This window comes from Malaclemys terrapin, chromosome 5 (genome assembly GCF_027887155.1).
Source record: "Malaclemys terrapin pileata isolate rMalTer1 chromosome 5, rMalTer1.hap1, whole genome shotgun sequence".
Taxonomy (NCBI): Eukaryota; Metazoa; Chordata; order Testudines; family Emydidae; genus Malaclemys; species Malaclemys terrapin.
The window spans coordinates 15,001,784-15,016,906 of NC_071509.1; the positions used below are offsets into that span (position 1 = coordinate 15,001,784).

The 15,123-nt window shown below is 43.2% G+C and overlaps 1 protein-coding gene across 2 annotated transcripts in view; it reads left to right on the forward strand.

The window, feature by feature from the left end:
- The window catches only part of ST3GAL5 (ST3 beta-galactoside alpha-2,3-sialyltransferase 5), a 49,517-nt gene that overhangs the window by 12,345 nt on the left and 22,049 nt on the right, over nt 1-15,123 (forward strand). The window contains exon 2 of one of the 2 annotated variants that reach the window (XM_054029552.1): nt 8,196-8,310. In XM_054029552.1, coding sequence (XP_053885527.1) covers nt 8,196-8,310 — 115 coding nt within the window. Of the gene's footprint in view, nt 1-8,195; nt 8,321-15,123 lie in introns of those variants that run through there. The other variant, XM_054029553.1, reaches the window with a different exon arrangement.

Sequence of the window (15,123 nt, forward strand, 5' to 3'; positions counted from 1 at the left end):
GCAGCCAGAACTGCACACAGTATTCAAGATGCAGGCATACCATGGATTTCTGTAGGATCATTATATTTTGTCTTATTATCTATCCCTTTCTTAACTGTTGAACTGGTAGTGGCAATGAAGGAAAAATTTTAAGAAACAGAGGGTAGTTAAATCAAAAAGGAATCCTATGAAAAGTAGAAACATGGTCATATTGCTGAGGAGAAGTACAAAAGAATAGCACAAGCATGTATGGACAGAATCAAAAAGACTAAGGCACAAAATGAGGTACAATTATCAGAGGGTATAAAGCAATAAGAAGATTCCATAAATACATTAGGAGCAAGAGAAAGACAAAGGAAAGTGTTGGTCTTCTACTTAGTGGGGAAGGATAGCTAATAATGGATAACATCAAGGAGACTGATGTGTTTAATGGCTGTTTTACTTCAGTCTTCACTAAACAGGTTAATGATGACCAGATACTTAACACCATTAATATTAACAACAAGGGGGAAGTAACACAAAGTAAAATAGGGAAAGAACAGGTTAAAGAATATTTAGATTAAATTGGATGTATTCAAGTTGGCAGGGCCCATTAAAATTCATCATAGGGTACTTAAGGAACTATCTGAAGCAATCTTGGAACCATCAGCAATTATCTTTGAAAACCTCATGAAAGATGAGTGAGGTCGCAGAAAACTGGAAAAGGGCAAACATAGTACCTAACTTTAAAAAGGGGAACAAAGACCTAGGGAATTATAGACCAGTCAGCCCAACTTCAATATCTAGAAAGATTCTAGAACAAATTATTAAACAGTTAATTTGTAAGCACCTAGAAGTTAATAGGGTTCAAAGAAATAGCCAGCGTGGTTTTTTCAAAAACAAAACATGCCAAACCAACCCAATTTCCTTCTTTGATAGGGTTACTGGCCTAATGGATAGTAGTGATGATATAATCTTGATTTTACTAAGGCTTTTTATACAGTCCCACATGACATTCTTATAAGCAAACTGGGAAAATGTGGTTTAGCTGAAATTTATATAAAGTGGGTGTGACCTGAACAGAATCCCATTGCAAGACATTCACGGGTATCTGATAGTGATTTTCAGCTGGCCTGACCCCATTCATTGTGTCCCAATTCACTAATGTTCTAACTATATCTGATGTGTGTTGTGAATTATACTTATAGGTCACGCGTAGTTCGAGTCTAGGCTGAGGCACATAAACAAATCCACGACTGCAGAGTATCCAAAGATAACAGATTTATTATGCCCGAGCTTGGTGCCCCCCTGCTAATCAGGAAGGGACCCAAAATGGAGGGTATACAAAGATTATATATCTTTAAGCAAGGCATGCTGCCCTCGTGCATCGTAAGCCTTAGCCAATAAACAAGCCTTTTTCTTATCTACCACCTATCCCCGCTAGGCCCTTGCCCGTGCTGCCTAGGGTTGCAACTACTTAGGCATGCGGTTAGCTTTTTTCCCTGTTGCCCTTATCTCTGTGTCCAGGTGTCCCCCTTTCTCCCCCCTTGTCTCCTGGTACGCGATGTGCTTGCTTCTAGCTAAGGGCGGGCCCAAACCAAAATGGAGTTACATAAGCAAACTTTCCTTAACAAGTGTCATGTAAGGTATCTCTGGAAAACTAATAACCCACTGATCATTAATATTCTTGCATGGTGTATGTACAGTATATGCCCAAGGGGCCATACAAATATGAAGGCAATGTGGAACTAAAATGTGTTTATGAGCTACATCTGGGGAATGGATAAACAGGTGGTTTCAGAGCCAATTAGCAATCATGTGTCAAGTGGTCATTCATTTGCATTAGCGAGAGCACGAAATGATCAATTTGTATTTTAGAAAGCACCAGTGAGGAAAGAAGCCAGCATGGAACTTCCTTCGCCATGAGACTCCGTGTCTCCTTTCTCATAGCTTGAATGCACTTTATTTTGGGGGATAACCTTCTGAAGAATCCATTTCAGAGGTTCACTGGACTATAAAAGAGAGGGGCAACAAACCCCAAGTTCTCTCTCTGCTAAGACAAAGAGCACTTTGGACTTTGACAGAGATTCAGATCGGAGAGGTGGTCAGCCATCTTGCTGTAAGGTAGTATGGTAAGAATCTTACCTGGTACAAAGACTAGTTAGATTAAGTATTAATTTCTAGAAAGCGTTTTTCATTTTTATTTGCATGTAACTCTGTCCTTGAACTCACTTAAAATCCTATTACCACTTGTAAATAAACTTGCTGTACTTTTAATCTAAACCAACCTGTTGCTGTGTTTGAATTGAAGTGCTTAGCTAACTCCAGTTAAAGTGATAAGCTGTGCATTTTGTCTCTTTAGAGGAGCAAACAAACCTTCTTCTTCTGAATGATCCAGGAAAGGGCTGGACATTACAGAGCATGTGGTTTGGGGAAAATTTGGAACTGGAGGGTGTTGGGGTCATCTTGCCAGGTGTAACCAAGGCTGTTGGAGGACAGAGTGTGGCTGTGGTGAAACAAGCAGGCTGTTGAAGTCAGAGCTTCTGGGGCTGCTTATCACACAGACACTCAGTACAAGCTTGTATGCTGGCTGGGAGAGTCCATACAAGGGAGCTACAGCAGCAGAGTATTTTAAGGCATCCAGAATTACAGGGAAGTTGATGACACAACCCCTCAGTAGTTTGTATTACATTGCAGAATGTGACAGTGGGTGTATAAGTGGTTGAAAGACTGTATTCAGAGTAGTTATCAGTGGTTCACAATATGGGAATACTTATCTAGTGGGGTTCCTCGCGGGTCGATCCTTGGTCTGGTACTAGTCAATATTTTCATTAATGACTTGGACAATGGAGTGGAGAGTATGCTTATAAAATTTGCAAATGACACCAAGCTGGGAGAGGTTGCAAGCATTTTGGAGGCCAGGATTAGAATTCAAAACAATCTTGACAAATTGGAGAATTAGCCTGAAATCATCAAGATGAAATTCAATTAAGATAAGTGCAAAGTACTTTAGAAAGGAAAAATCAAATATACAGCTACAAAATGTGGAATAGCTGGCTAGGTGGTAGTACTGCTGAAAAGGATCTGTGGATTACAAATTGAATGAGTCTGTGATGCATTTGTGAAAAAGGCTAATATCCTGGAATATATTAACAGGAATGTCATATGAGAGACACAGGAGATAATTGTCCTGCTCTACTTGACACTGGTGAGGCTTCAGCTGGAGTATTGTGTTCAGTTCTAGGTGCCACACTTTGGAAAAAATGTGGACAAATTGGAGGAAGTCAAGAGGAGAATAACAAAAATGAGAAAAAGTTTAGAAAATCCGACCTATGAGGAAAGGTTAAAAACACTGGCTATGTTCAGTCTTGAGAAAAGAAGATTGAAGGGAGGACCTGATAACATTATTCAGATACATCAAGTGATAGTATAAAGATCAATTTTTCTCCATATCCATTGAAAGTAGGACAAGAAGTAATGGACTTAAACTGCAGCAAGGGAAATTTAAGTTAGATATTAGGAAAAACTTCAAAACTACAAGGCTAATTAAGCTCTGGAAAAGGCTTTCAAGGGAAGTTGTGGAATCTTCATCTTCGGAGGTTTAGTAGGTGGGACAAACACTTGTTGTCAAGGATGGTCTAGATATACTTGGTCTGGCCCCTCAGCAAAGGGGGTTGGACTTGATGATTTCTCAGGGTCTCTTCCAGCCCTACATTTCTATGATTTCCTAGCTTCTGGGAAGGCCCACCTCCTTCAAACTCTATCTGCAGAGTCTTTCCCTGTGTTAGCCTGTCTCCCTAACAGCTTCTGACAGTTGGCCTCTCTTCTCCTGAGAAGCTTTTATTAACTGTTTAGTGTTCTCTTGATCCCCAGGCTGACATACATACAAGGCTTGTAACTTGTTGGAGACACAATTTTCCCAATTGTCTTTTGTGTTTGTGCCTGGATGGTCTTATGTGGGAAGCCATTGTGTTGCCTTCCCTGTTTGTTCTTCCCACAGCCTCTAGATCAGTGCATTCATACAGGAAAGTCTTAACCCAGTATACAATAACTTCCCCTCATTGTGTTAGAGCAACAGGTCAACTATTTGCCTATAAGCCCAGCTGTTATATCAGGAGCAACGACTGTTTCTGCAAAACACCCGCTGCAGCCCTCTGTGCAGCAACATTGTGATAACACAAGGTGGCCAAACCACCAGCCTAGGTGAGACCGACAGGCACTGCTGTTTTAGTCTAACTTATGCCTCAGGGTGGAGTGCATGGGGGGGGGAGGGAGGTGCTGTGGAAAGAAGTGATGAGTTCAAGCAAATGTTAAACCGCATCCTGTTATGTATCCATTCCCTTGCCTCTCTCTCAATCTGCATACAAGGCCTTTTGAAATGTTCCTTCCGCATACGCGTATAAGGTATGCATGCTACGTTGTTTGTTGCTAGGTATAAAAAGGCTGCTCCGCACTTGTAAGGGGCTCTCTCTTTGGCATTAGCCGAAGAGAGCGCCCACTCAGCTGACTGGTCAATAAAAACTTAAAGCCGTCTTCTAGACTCCCATGCCTCCTTGGGGTAATTGGGCAGCTCCAGGGGGAAACGAGCCCATTTGGCTAACGATTGACAAGGTCACATACAATGTTGTTAAAATTGTTACTCCTCTGTGTTCTTAGATTGTTTCGTGGCATTTCCACGTCTGTCACAAATTTGAGGTTAAATCCCATCATCCATCTCAAAGAGGATATAATTCCTGAAGTTGAGTCTAGAATTGTTTCCTCCACTCTATTACAAATTTCTGTTAGGCCCTGCTTGGTCTAGAAAATTCTGGCATTGCAGCCAGCGGTTGTTTAAACTTAAATGTAACTTTTTCCACCATGTCATGGAGGGTTAGATGATATGATTGTAAAAATGCTGCTGAACGGTTAACATTGTTTCATAATTATCAGTTCGCCTGTTGTTCAGTGCTATTCTGCTGCATAATTCAGGTGTAATGTAGAAAACTTTTTGGCTGGGGAGAAAAAAAAGGAACTTGTGAAATTCAGGCCTGGCTGTAACATTATGGAACAAAACAAATGCATTACTGAGAAAGAGAACTGTATTTAATACAATTTAGATCTTAACTAATATAATTGACTTGCCAGTTCTCAACTAGAATGGTGAAATTTGGTACTATCCTAATTTATCATATGATGCTAAATAGGAGGAGAAATCCCAAATCCAAATACTGACCTTTCCATCAGAAAAAAAGGACACATTTTGTTTTAATCACTGAAGTGCCTTTTTGAGATTGTATCAGATTTCAAGACTGTTTTTCTATATGGGTCATTGTTTGTAAACTTTGCAGTGATGGTCTAAGGGCACCTTACAGGAACACCTTATAAAAGGTCTAGAGAACATGACTGGTGAGGGAAGATTTGAAAAAAAAATTGGGTTTGTTTAGTCTGGAAAAGAGAAGACAGAGAGGGGACATAACAGTTTTCACGTACATAAAAGGTTGTTAAAAGGAGGAGGGAGAAAAATTCTTCTTCTTAACCTCTGAGGATAGGACAAGAAGCAATGGGCTTAAATTGCAGCCAGGGAGGTTTAGGTTGGACATTAGGAAAAATTTCCGAACTGTCAGGATCTATCTGTCAGGGTGGTTAAGCACTGGAATAAATTGCCTAGTGAAGTTGTGGAATCTCCATTGGAGATTTTTAAGAGCAGGTTAGACAAACACCTGTCAGGGATGGTCTAGAGATAATACTTGGTCCTGCCATGAGTGCAGGGGACTGGACTAGATGACCTCTTCAGGTCCCTTCCAGTTCTATGATTCTATGAAAATTGTCACATAACTGAAAGAAAGGTTGGAATAATTTCTTTGCTTCTGATGGCATTACCCACTCAACAGTTATTGCTAATTTATTCCTGTCACAGATTTAACTCTGTGGTCTTTGGTTATTGAAAATACATCTGAAAAGCAAATGGCATAAAGAACAGTGCTCAAAATGGCAGGTATTCTTACAAAGCACATGAGGAAAGAGCTCTAAATCTGTTTACCTCCTCTCAGAGCCATTTCAAAATGCACAAATAAAACACTGTTGTACAGTCAGTATAGTCAGGCAAAGTAAAAACGTTTCTAGCTGAGGGTACTTCAATTTGCTGAGTACTCTTGTGTTTTCACTGAGTTATGTGAGAATATTTTTTGTTTAAATGTGAAATAGATCCAAGAGCCATGTGTGAAGGTATTTTGTTAGGAAGGATGGTCCAGTGGTTAGGACACTAGTCTATAACCTGGGAGGCCTAGGTTCAATTCTCTGCTCTGCCACAGATTTTCTGTGTGATCTTGGGAAAGTCATTTACCTTCTCTGTGTCTCAGTTCTCCATCTGTAAAATGGGGATAATAGCACTTCCCCCCACCCCCCAGCTCACTGGGGTAGTGTGAAGATTAATATATTAAATAATGTGAAGTGCTCTGAAGTCTGTTGATGAAAAATGATATATAAGAGCTGGGCATAATTATTATTATCATTTGTTATCATGGGCGGCAAGTATAATAGACCAGGGAAGACTCTGCCTTTCCTGGCTGCAGCCACTGCTGTGGGATGCCGGGCTGGGACCGGCCGGGGCGTCTGCACTAGGGCGACTCTGGGGCGGCCCAGCCCCGGGCCTGCTGGGGCTGCTCGGGTTGGATGCCAGCTTGGGCTGCCCCAGGGTTTTTGTGGGGGCGGGGGTGGGGTAGAGGTGGGTGGCTTGGGGTTCTGGCAGCCCGGGGCTTCTCCCTTCCTTTTAAGAGCCTGATGATAGTAAATACATTTCTTAATATAAAACATCAATGCCAGAATCAGAAACGGCACAGGATTCTGTAACAGAATATTCATCCATGGAAAATCAGTTTGTAAAAACCCACAAATTGAGAAAGATCATCTTGAAGACAGTTTTTAAATATTTTCAGTCTCTTAATGCTCAAATTGGCTAAACAAGGGAGACTGAGCACTTCACCAGCATACAGATGTGTTGCAAAATGATACCTGCAGTATGTAAATGCAGTTAAACAGCATAGCGTTTTTCACATCCAAGCGAAATTGCAGCAGAATCTTTAAGAAATAACGTAGAATGGGGAAAATTACACTTGTATAGGAGGCACAATTTATCTTTAAGAAACAGAAAACCGTAATCCACTCCAGAGGATGAAGTCAATTTTTATTAATAGTTTTTGAGGTCAGAAAGCACCATTATGACTATCTAGGCTGACTTTCTGCATCAATCCTGTAATTTCTGGTTGAACTAGAGTGTTCCTTTAGAAAGGCATCCATTCTTGATTTTAAAGACTTCAAGTGACAGAGTTGCTCCGATGGTCTATTATCTTTATTGTTAAAAATTTGCACCTTGTTTCGAGTCTGAATTTGTCTGGCCTCCGCCTCCAGTTTTTGGATCTTATTATGCCCTTTTCTGCTAGATTTATGGAGCCCTTACCTATCAAAAATATTCTCCCCATATAGTTACCTATAGACTGTGATCAAGTTACCTGTTAACCTGCTCTTGGATAAACTAAAATATTTATCTGTATTTTAGATAACCCTGCTTTCTTATAAATCCATTGAAACCTACTCTTCGGTTTACCCTCTGTTAGACATTCTTTTTGGAACTAGGTCATTTAATACATCACACCTGCCCTCTCTCTACAGGGGCTCCCTGCTTGAAATATTTTATTACTTTCTTGTATGTTGTCATAGATGTACGTGATGCTGAATAGAATTTAGAGATACAATCATTGCCTGGGGTAGTTTGTAGTCAGAGACGTGATGTAATGCTGGAATAGATGACATAGGGCTTGTATGTTATATATAATGTGTATATATGTGTATATAGTACATGTAAACTATAGTCAGTTATTGTGTTTTGTGATAGCTTTATATATCTTCTGTATAATGTAATTTATATAGTTCAAAATGTTGTATCTCCTATGATTTAAACTCGCATGAAATCTATGCTTTGTAAATAGTAAAACTTGTATATATTTAGAATTGCTTCCTAGCAGTACAGTTGAGAGTTGATTGGGATGAATTCATTCATTCATTGCAACTCATTGGGATGAAGTAATTTTTAACAATAGAGAAATTAAAACTGCAGTTCACCATTGACAACAGGGTAAACAAAACCAGGATCTATTCCAGGAAACTTTCCACTTTAATTGCTCATAGTAATTGGATGCCTTCAGAAGCTTTTTGAATGCATAGCAACAAGATTCTTATTTAAAGTGTATTTTTCTTTACAGCAATGCTGAGTGATGAAGATAATTGTATGAAGTTGAAAAGTGATCACGTGCCCTCTGTGCAATGGTATAAGCTGGTCATACATGAAGATGAAAAGACCAAGCTGTTTTTTAAAAGGTACTCTCAAGTAAGTGTGTCTCTGTCATGATAAATTAGATTTAAATTGCTGTTTAATCAAACATGCTGCATGGCGTAGGCACTGAAGATACCTCAGTGATGTGTGGTATAAAAGCCTAGGGAATGGAATTGTCACATCTGCCAAAGGGAGTTAGGTACCCAATCACATTGGGATCCAATGGAAGTTGGGTGCCTGTCATTTTTTTTCAAGATGCCAGCCTCTGTCTCTATTATATATAATATACACAACCCATTTCCCCCCACCCCGTCCCCAATCTCCCAATAAGAATTTAGCAGCAAACCCTGGAATGTCAGTTTTATTTTGTGCCCAATAAATCATCATGCCAAGACACTTCCATAGTGTGGTACTTGATGAAAATAAAGTACAGTGGAAACGCGTTGTGGATTACTGAATGTTCATTTACTTGCTAAACACAATTGTGTTTTTTAAAAATATTGCACAAAAGATGTTTGTTCCTTGTAGTTAGTTTTAATTTGATAATACTTCACAGCTAGTAGTATATTAATATAAATGCTAAATTATATAAAAATAAATATATATTTGTATTAAGACACATCATTACAGTGTGGGCCATTAAATCTTTGTGAAGTATGGAGAACCTGCCGGTTTACTAGAGTGTGGATTAGCAAACTTTGCTTTTCACATAGAACTTCAGAGCCTAACTTTAGTCACTCATTTGTGAAAATCTTGGCTTTACTATATATTAACTTGTGACATGCAGCAACCAAATATACAGTCATTAGTTTATTAAAAATTATCTATGCTACGCTAAGTGGGTGACCATTAATATTTATTTGTGTATAAAAATCCATAAATTGTTATGGTTGGCTTTTGTTCCATAGGAATAAATGAACAACTAAACCTCAAAAATAAATAGCCAAATTTCCTAATAACAAGAAATTATTCAAATTAACTACCAAGTAGAATAAGAACGATATGCATTTGTAATGGTCAATTTAAAAATATTTTTATTTTTTAGCATATGAGTGTTTCTAAGATATCAGTGACCAAATAGCATTTTGCTAACTATTTTTGGTTTTGTTTTTTAACATGACAAATCAGGCTATTGACATTGCAGTGTTACTGTTATACAATAGTCTTTGTCAGAAAGTAGTTAATTAACATTATTCTGTTCTGGGTTAAAAAAAAAAAATCAGTTATTCGGAAAATGCCATTTTTATAGCTGAGTATTGGCAAGGACTCCATCAGTCTAAAACACCTTGGCTGTGCCTTCTCAGAAGCAATAGCAGATGAATTGAAACTTTTTTGCAGCAGTGATGATATAACATCAATTTTTTGTCTCTGCAGAACTTGTGTGGTGGGTTGTAAAATGCTGTGCAATTTTTGATTGACCTACATATTTCTAATTAAAAAAGAAAAAAAACCTAACGTAACACACTGGGTTTGCCTATTAGCAAAACTGACTGAATGTGTGATCTTGTTACTGTAGCCTTTGTTTTTCTCATCCCTTCTTCTCTATTGTGTGTTACTGTGTCTTGGCAGAATCTTGATTGTAAGCACTTCAATGAAGGGGCATTGCTTGTTGCTTTGTGTGTGTGTGTGTTTATTTATTTATTTTAATTGTAAACCATCTAGCACACTCCTAGATTCTGTAGCTTTAAAATAAAAGGCAAATACAACACATACACTTAGGGTACTTTTGAATAAGCTGAGTTTCCAAAAAAAAGGATGCTGTTAAGTAGCATAAAAGTGCTGGATGGTGCATCCACCTTTGAGGCTTAGTCCTCCATTAGCTCAATTTCATGTGAATTAACGCTTAAGTCAAGGTTGTTCTTTGAGTGATGGTCCCTATCTGGATTCCAAACGCAGGTGCGCATGGGTGCCGTGCGCTGGAGCTGGAACTGTTTGCAGTAGTGTCTGTTGACCCACATGTGCATCGTGCGTCAACTGCATGGTACGTCTGAGGCTGTAAGAGGCTGTGCGGGTCGACGATACTCCAGCTCCCTCTTACCGCCACATGGCCAGAGTCGGAACCCCTCTTTCTCGCTAAGAGAACTGCTCTTGTTTCTGCTGTATATAGTTGTCATCCCTGAGTTTTTAGTAGTTAGCTAGTTTTTCCTTGGACTTCTTCCCTTCAGGGGTTTCTTTCTCCCTGGCCTGGGAACGATGCCCCAACAAGCCGGCTTCAAGAACTGTGACTTGCGCCCTTGTTTCTTTTTCAGTGAGAGACGAGCACATTCGTTGCCTTTACGCCTTGTACTGTTTCTTGTTGCCCGGACTCAAGCAGCTCGTGAACTTTACCTCCGCAAATATCTGATGGAGGAGGCAATGCGCCCACGTGCATACCTGGACACGGCTCCATCAGATCTGCTGGAACAGTGCCCGACACTGGTGGTGAGCGCTTCACTGGGCCCCTCCCGTGTGGCACTGCCGCACCCACCGAAATCCCACTGGGTGTACAAGAAGCATGGGCATAAGAGCGGTTCCCCGGCGGGGACCGCTTTTAAACGCAGTGTTACCTCCCCGAGCCATGTTAGGTTGGGCGAGAAGTTGTGTGCAGTTGTGGATGCTCCTGCTCCTAAGAAGGCTTATATGGAGCACCGCTCCAAATACTGTTGTACGCCACTGGCCCTGTCTTCTGCTCCGGCACCTGGGCCTCCTCCTTTGCCCTCGGTGCCGTCAACACAGCCAGGACCTTCTGGCCTGTCCCACCCAGTCCTGCGCACTCTGGCATGCTTATCACCCCTGATGCCATCAGATGAGCTCATGCTGCCTTTCGTTGGCTCTCCCCTGCGCTCTGGACCCTTGCCTGTTCTGAGACTCTCCTCTCCAGTGGACGAGCCTCTCCTGCTCCATCCTTCGCCGCTGGCTATGGTGACAGACGAGCTCCTTCTAGTTGTTGACCATCCTCTCGGACCTAGTCTTGCGCCACCAATTCCGCCTTCACTGATGGCCCCTCCTCTACTGGACCCCTCTTCGGAATCAGAGTGGTCCTTTGTCCCGGACACAGCCTTCTCTTCTGCCTGGTCCTAGAGCCTTGACTTTCGGCCCCGGTCATACCCACCGACTTGTGGGCCCTTGGCTGACCCATGGTTCCTCTACCCATGGGTACCGCTGATGCCTGGCAATCCCTATGCTTGGCCCTACTGGCCCTCTTGAGACCCCTACCAGGATCGTGGGATGTACTGCCTGCATCACTGCTTATCGGTCACCCATACCGCCATCTTCCACGAGGAACCTCTGGATGCTCCTGCTCCGTCAGCACCAGCCGCGCCATTGACACCTTCAGCCCTCACAGGTGCCTCTTCGTCCCCGGACGATGCCCGCATTCCACCCACCTTCTCAGTGCCTAGCGACCATACCCAATACCAGAGCTTGCTCCGCCGCATGGCTGCTGCATTTAATTTTACAGTGAAGGATGTTCGTGATTCCCAGGACCACTTCCTGGACATTCTCCAGCCTCTGGGGCCTTTCCATACTGCCTTGCCCATCCATGACACCATCTTGCAGCCAGCTCAGGCTGTTGGGCGCATGCCAGCCTCCTATGTCAAAGCGGGCAGAACGCTGCTCCTTTGTGCCAACTAATGGTACAGACTATCTCTTTACCCACCCAACTTCCTGGTAGTCCAAACGGCCATGGAGCGCACCCATCAGCAACACTTTAAATCCACCTGTCCTGACTGCTTTACCAAAAAGCTGGACTTGCTGGGCTGCAAGGTATATTAGTCCGTGGGCCTACAATTCCGCATTGCCAGCTACCAGGCTGTCCTCGCAAAGTATGATTTCCTGTCCTATTCCAAGCTGGCTGACTTTCAGGACTTCCTTCCTCCAGAAAAGCAGCAGGAATTTCAGCATCTGTTGGATGAGGAAAAACTGGTGACCAACGTATCTCTCCAAACGGCTGTTGATGCCACCGACACTGCGTCACGCTCCTTGGCATCTGGAGTGGTGCTCCGTCGCTACTCTTGGCTCCAGTCTATCGGTTTCCCTACGAAGGTCAGACAACTCTTGAGGACCTTCCCTTTGACAATCATAAGCTATTTAGTGACAAGATGGACGAGTCCCTCTGCTCCCTCCAGGACTCTCATGCCACCCTCCAGTCTCTGGCATTTCTACTCCGGCTCCGACCCGCCTTCTGCCCTCGCCCTTTTGCCACTTACCAGCCGTACCCTCAATGGCCACCTGACCTGCATCGCCCTTGCTCCCAGTGACCTCGATGTTCTTCCTCTGTTGCTTCCATCACCATCCATCTAAGCAACCCTTTTGACTCTTTCCTCAAGAACCGTGAACCCTCCTCCATCCCTCTGGCTACACCATGGATCGGGGTTGTCTTGCCCTCTTTGCTCACAACTGGGGTAGGATCACCTCTGACCATTGGGTGCTGGACATCATCCACCAAGGCCTCCTTATTGAATTCCTCTCCTTCCCTCCTCATCATCCGCTCAGTGGCCACCCTCCGGACCCCACCCAGGACCATCTCCTCTGTGAGGCAGCAACCACCCTCCTCTAAAAGAACACCATAGAACCCGTGCTGCGGCGCTACTGTGGCCGTGGTTTTTATTCCCCGTTTCCTCATCCCAAAGAAAAGGGGGTGGTCTTCATCCCATTTTGGATCTCTGCTCCCTGAACAAGTTTATCACAAGTTTCGCTTCAGGATGGTCACCCTCCCCCTTATTACTACTCCCACTAGGAGTGAGACTCCTCAACCCCACTCTCCAGTCCATCTTCCGTTGGTGGAGCACACTGCACTGGGACCTCTGTGACGCTGGAGAACTAGAAGCTTTCCCCTCTTCTGCTCCTGTTGAGCCCTGGGCCCAGGTTCACAGGGCGATGCTGTGACGGGTTAGATCACAGAACCCCCACTTGGGAGCTGCCACCTGATGCTTAGGACTTCAGTGCCCTGCCCGGTTCGAGCCAGACTCTCTAGCCTGCTGCAAACCCAGGCCCAGGTCTGAATCACGTCCCCTAAGAGCTGTAGGCTTAGCTGAAAGCAGCTAACAGAAGTGTTCTTGTCTTTAACACTCAGATGCCCAACTCCCAATGGGGTCTAAACCCAAATAAATCCATTTTACCCTGTATAAAGCTTATACAAGGTAAACTTATAAATTGTTTGCCCTCTATAACACTGATAGAGAGAGATGCACAGCTGTTTGTCCCCCAGCTATTAATACATACTCTGGGTTAATTAATAAGTAAAAAATGATTTTATTAAATACAGAAAGTAGGATTTAAGTGGTTCCAAGTAGTAACAGACAGAACAAAGTAAGTCACCAAGCAAAATTAAATAAAACACGCAAATCTATGTCTAATCAAACTGAATACAGATAATCTCACCCTCAGAGATGCTTCAGTATGTTTTTTTCCTTAGACTGGACACCTTCCAGGCCTGGGCACAATTCTGGTACAGCTCTTGTTCCAGCTCAGGTGGTAGCTAGGGGATTTCTCATGATGGCTCCCCTCTTTGTTCTGTTTCACCCATTTATATATCTTTTAAATAAGGCGGGAATCCTTTGTCCCTCTGGGTTCCCAACCCTCACCCCCCCCAACCCCCCCGCCCCCCCCCCCCCAATGAAAAAGCACAAGGTTAAAGATGGATTTCAGTTTAGGTGACTTGATCACATGACACTGTAAGACCTTCATGTCACCCAAGCCTTCATTTCTCCCAGCCTGACTCACAGGAAGGCTTGCCTGCAAACAGAGCAATCCACAGTCAATTGTCCTGGTTGATGGGAGCCATCAAAATTTCAAACCACCATTAATGGCCCACACTTTGCATAATTACAATAGGCCCTCAGAGTTATATTTCATATTTCTAGTTTCAGATACAAGAATGATACATTTATACAAATAGGATGACCACACTCAATAGATTATAAGCTTTGTAATAATATCTTACAAGAGACCTTTTCATGAAGCATATTTTAGTTACATTATATTTACTTATTAGCATATTTTTATAAAATCATATAGAGTGCAACGTCACAGACCACCCTTCTCATTCCCTGGACCTCGGATCTCCATTATGCCTTCCCATCCATTCCCCTCCTTCCCCAAGTCCTGCGCAAAGTGCGGAAGGACTGAATGACTGTTATCCTCGTAGCTCTCTCCCGACTTCACCAGTATTGATACACCAATCTGTGCTTGCCCTCCGATTCCTCTTCTGACCCTCCCGGGTCTCCTAATGCAGGTGCGTGGCTGGCTGTAGCACTCCAACCCGAGCCCTCTGCACCTCACGGCCTGGTATTTGGATGGGGCTCGCATGTAGACCGGGCTTGTTCCGACTCCATCCAAGACATCCTCACTCATAGCAGGTACCAATCCAGTTGAATCTGCTATCAAGCTAAGTGGCACCGCTTTACCGCATGGGCACAGTGCCATCACTTCTCTCCAGACTCTGTCTCCTTTCCTGTCCTTCTGGACTACCTCCATCATCTCTGCCAATCAGGCCTTGCTCGTTCCTCCGTCTGCATCCACCTGGAGGCACTCAGTGCCTTTCTTCCTCCTGTGGATGGCTTCTCTGTCTTCACCCATCTGACGACCTCCCGCTTCCTCTGCAGCCTTCTCAATGCTTTCCCCCCCACTACGAAGGCCTATCCCCTCTTCGGTTCAGAATCTGGTTCTCTCTGTGCTCACCAAGCCACCCTTCGAACCCCTCGCCACTTGCTCCCCCTCAATCTTTCCATGAAGATGATCTTCTTGGTGGCTATCACCTCCGCATGACATGTCAGCAAACTGGCCGCCATGATGGTGGATCTGCCATTTACCATCTTCCATAAAGACAGGGTCTCCTTACGTCTTTGCCTTGAGTTCCTGCCCACGGTGACTTCCTC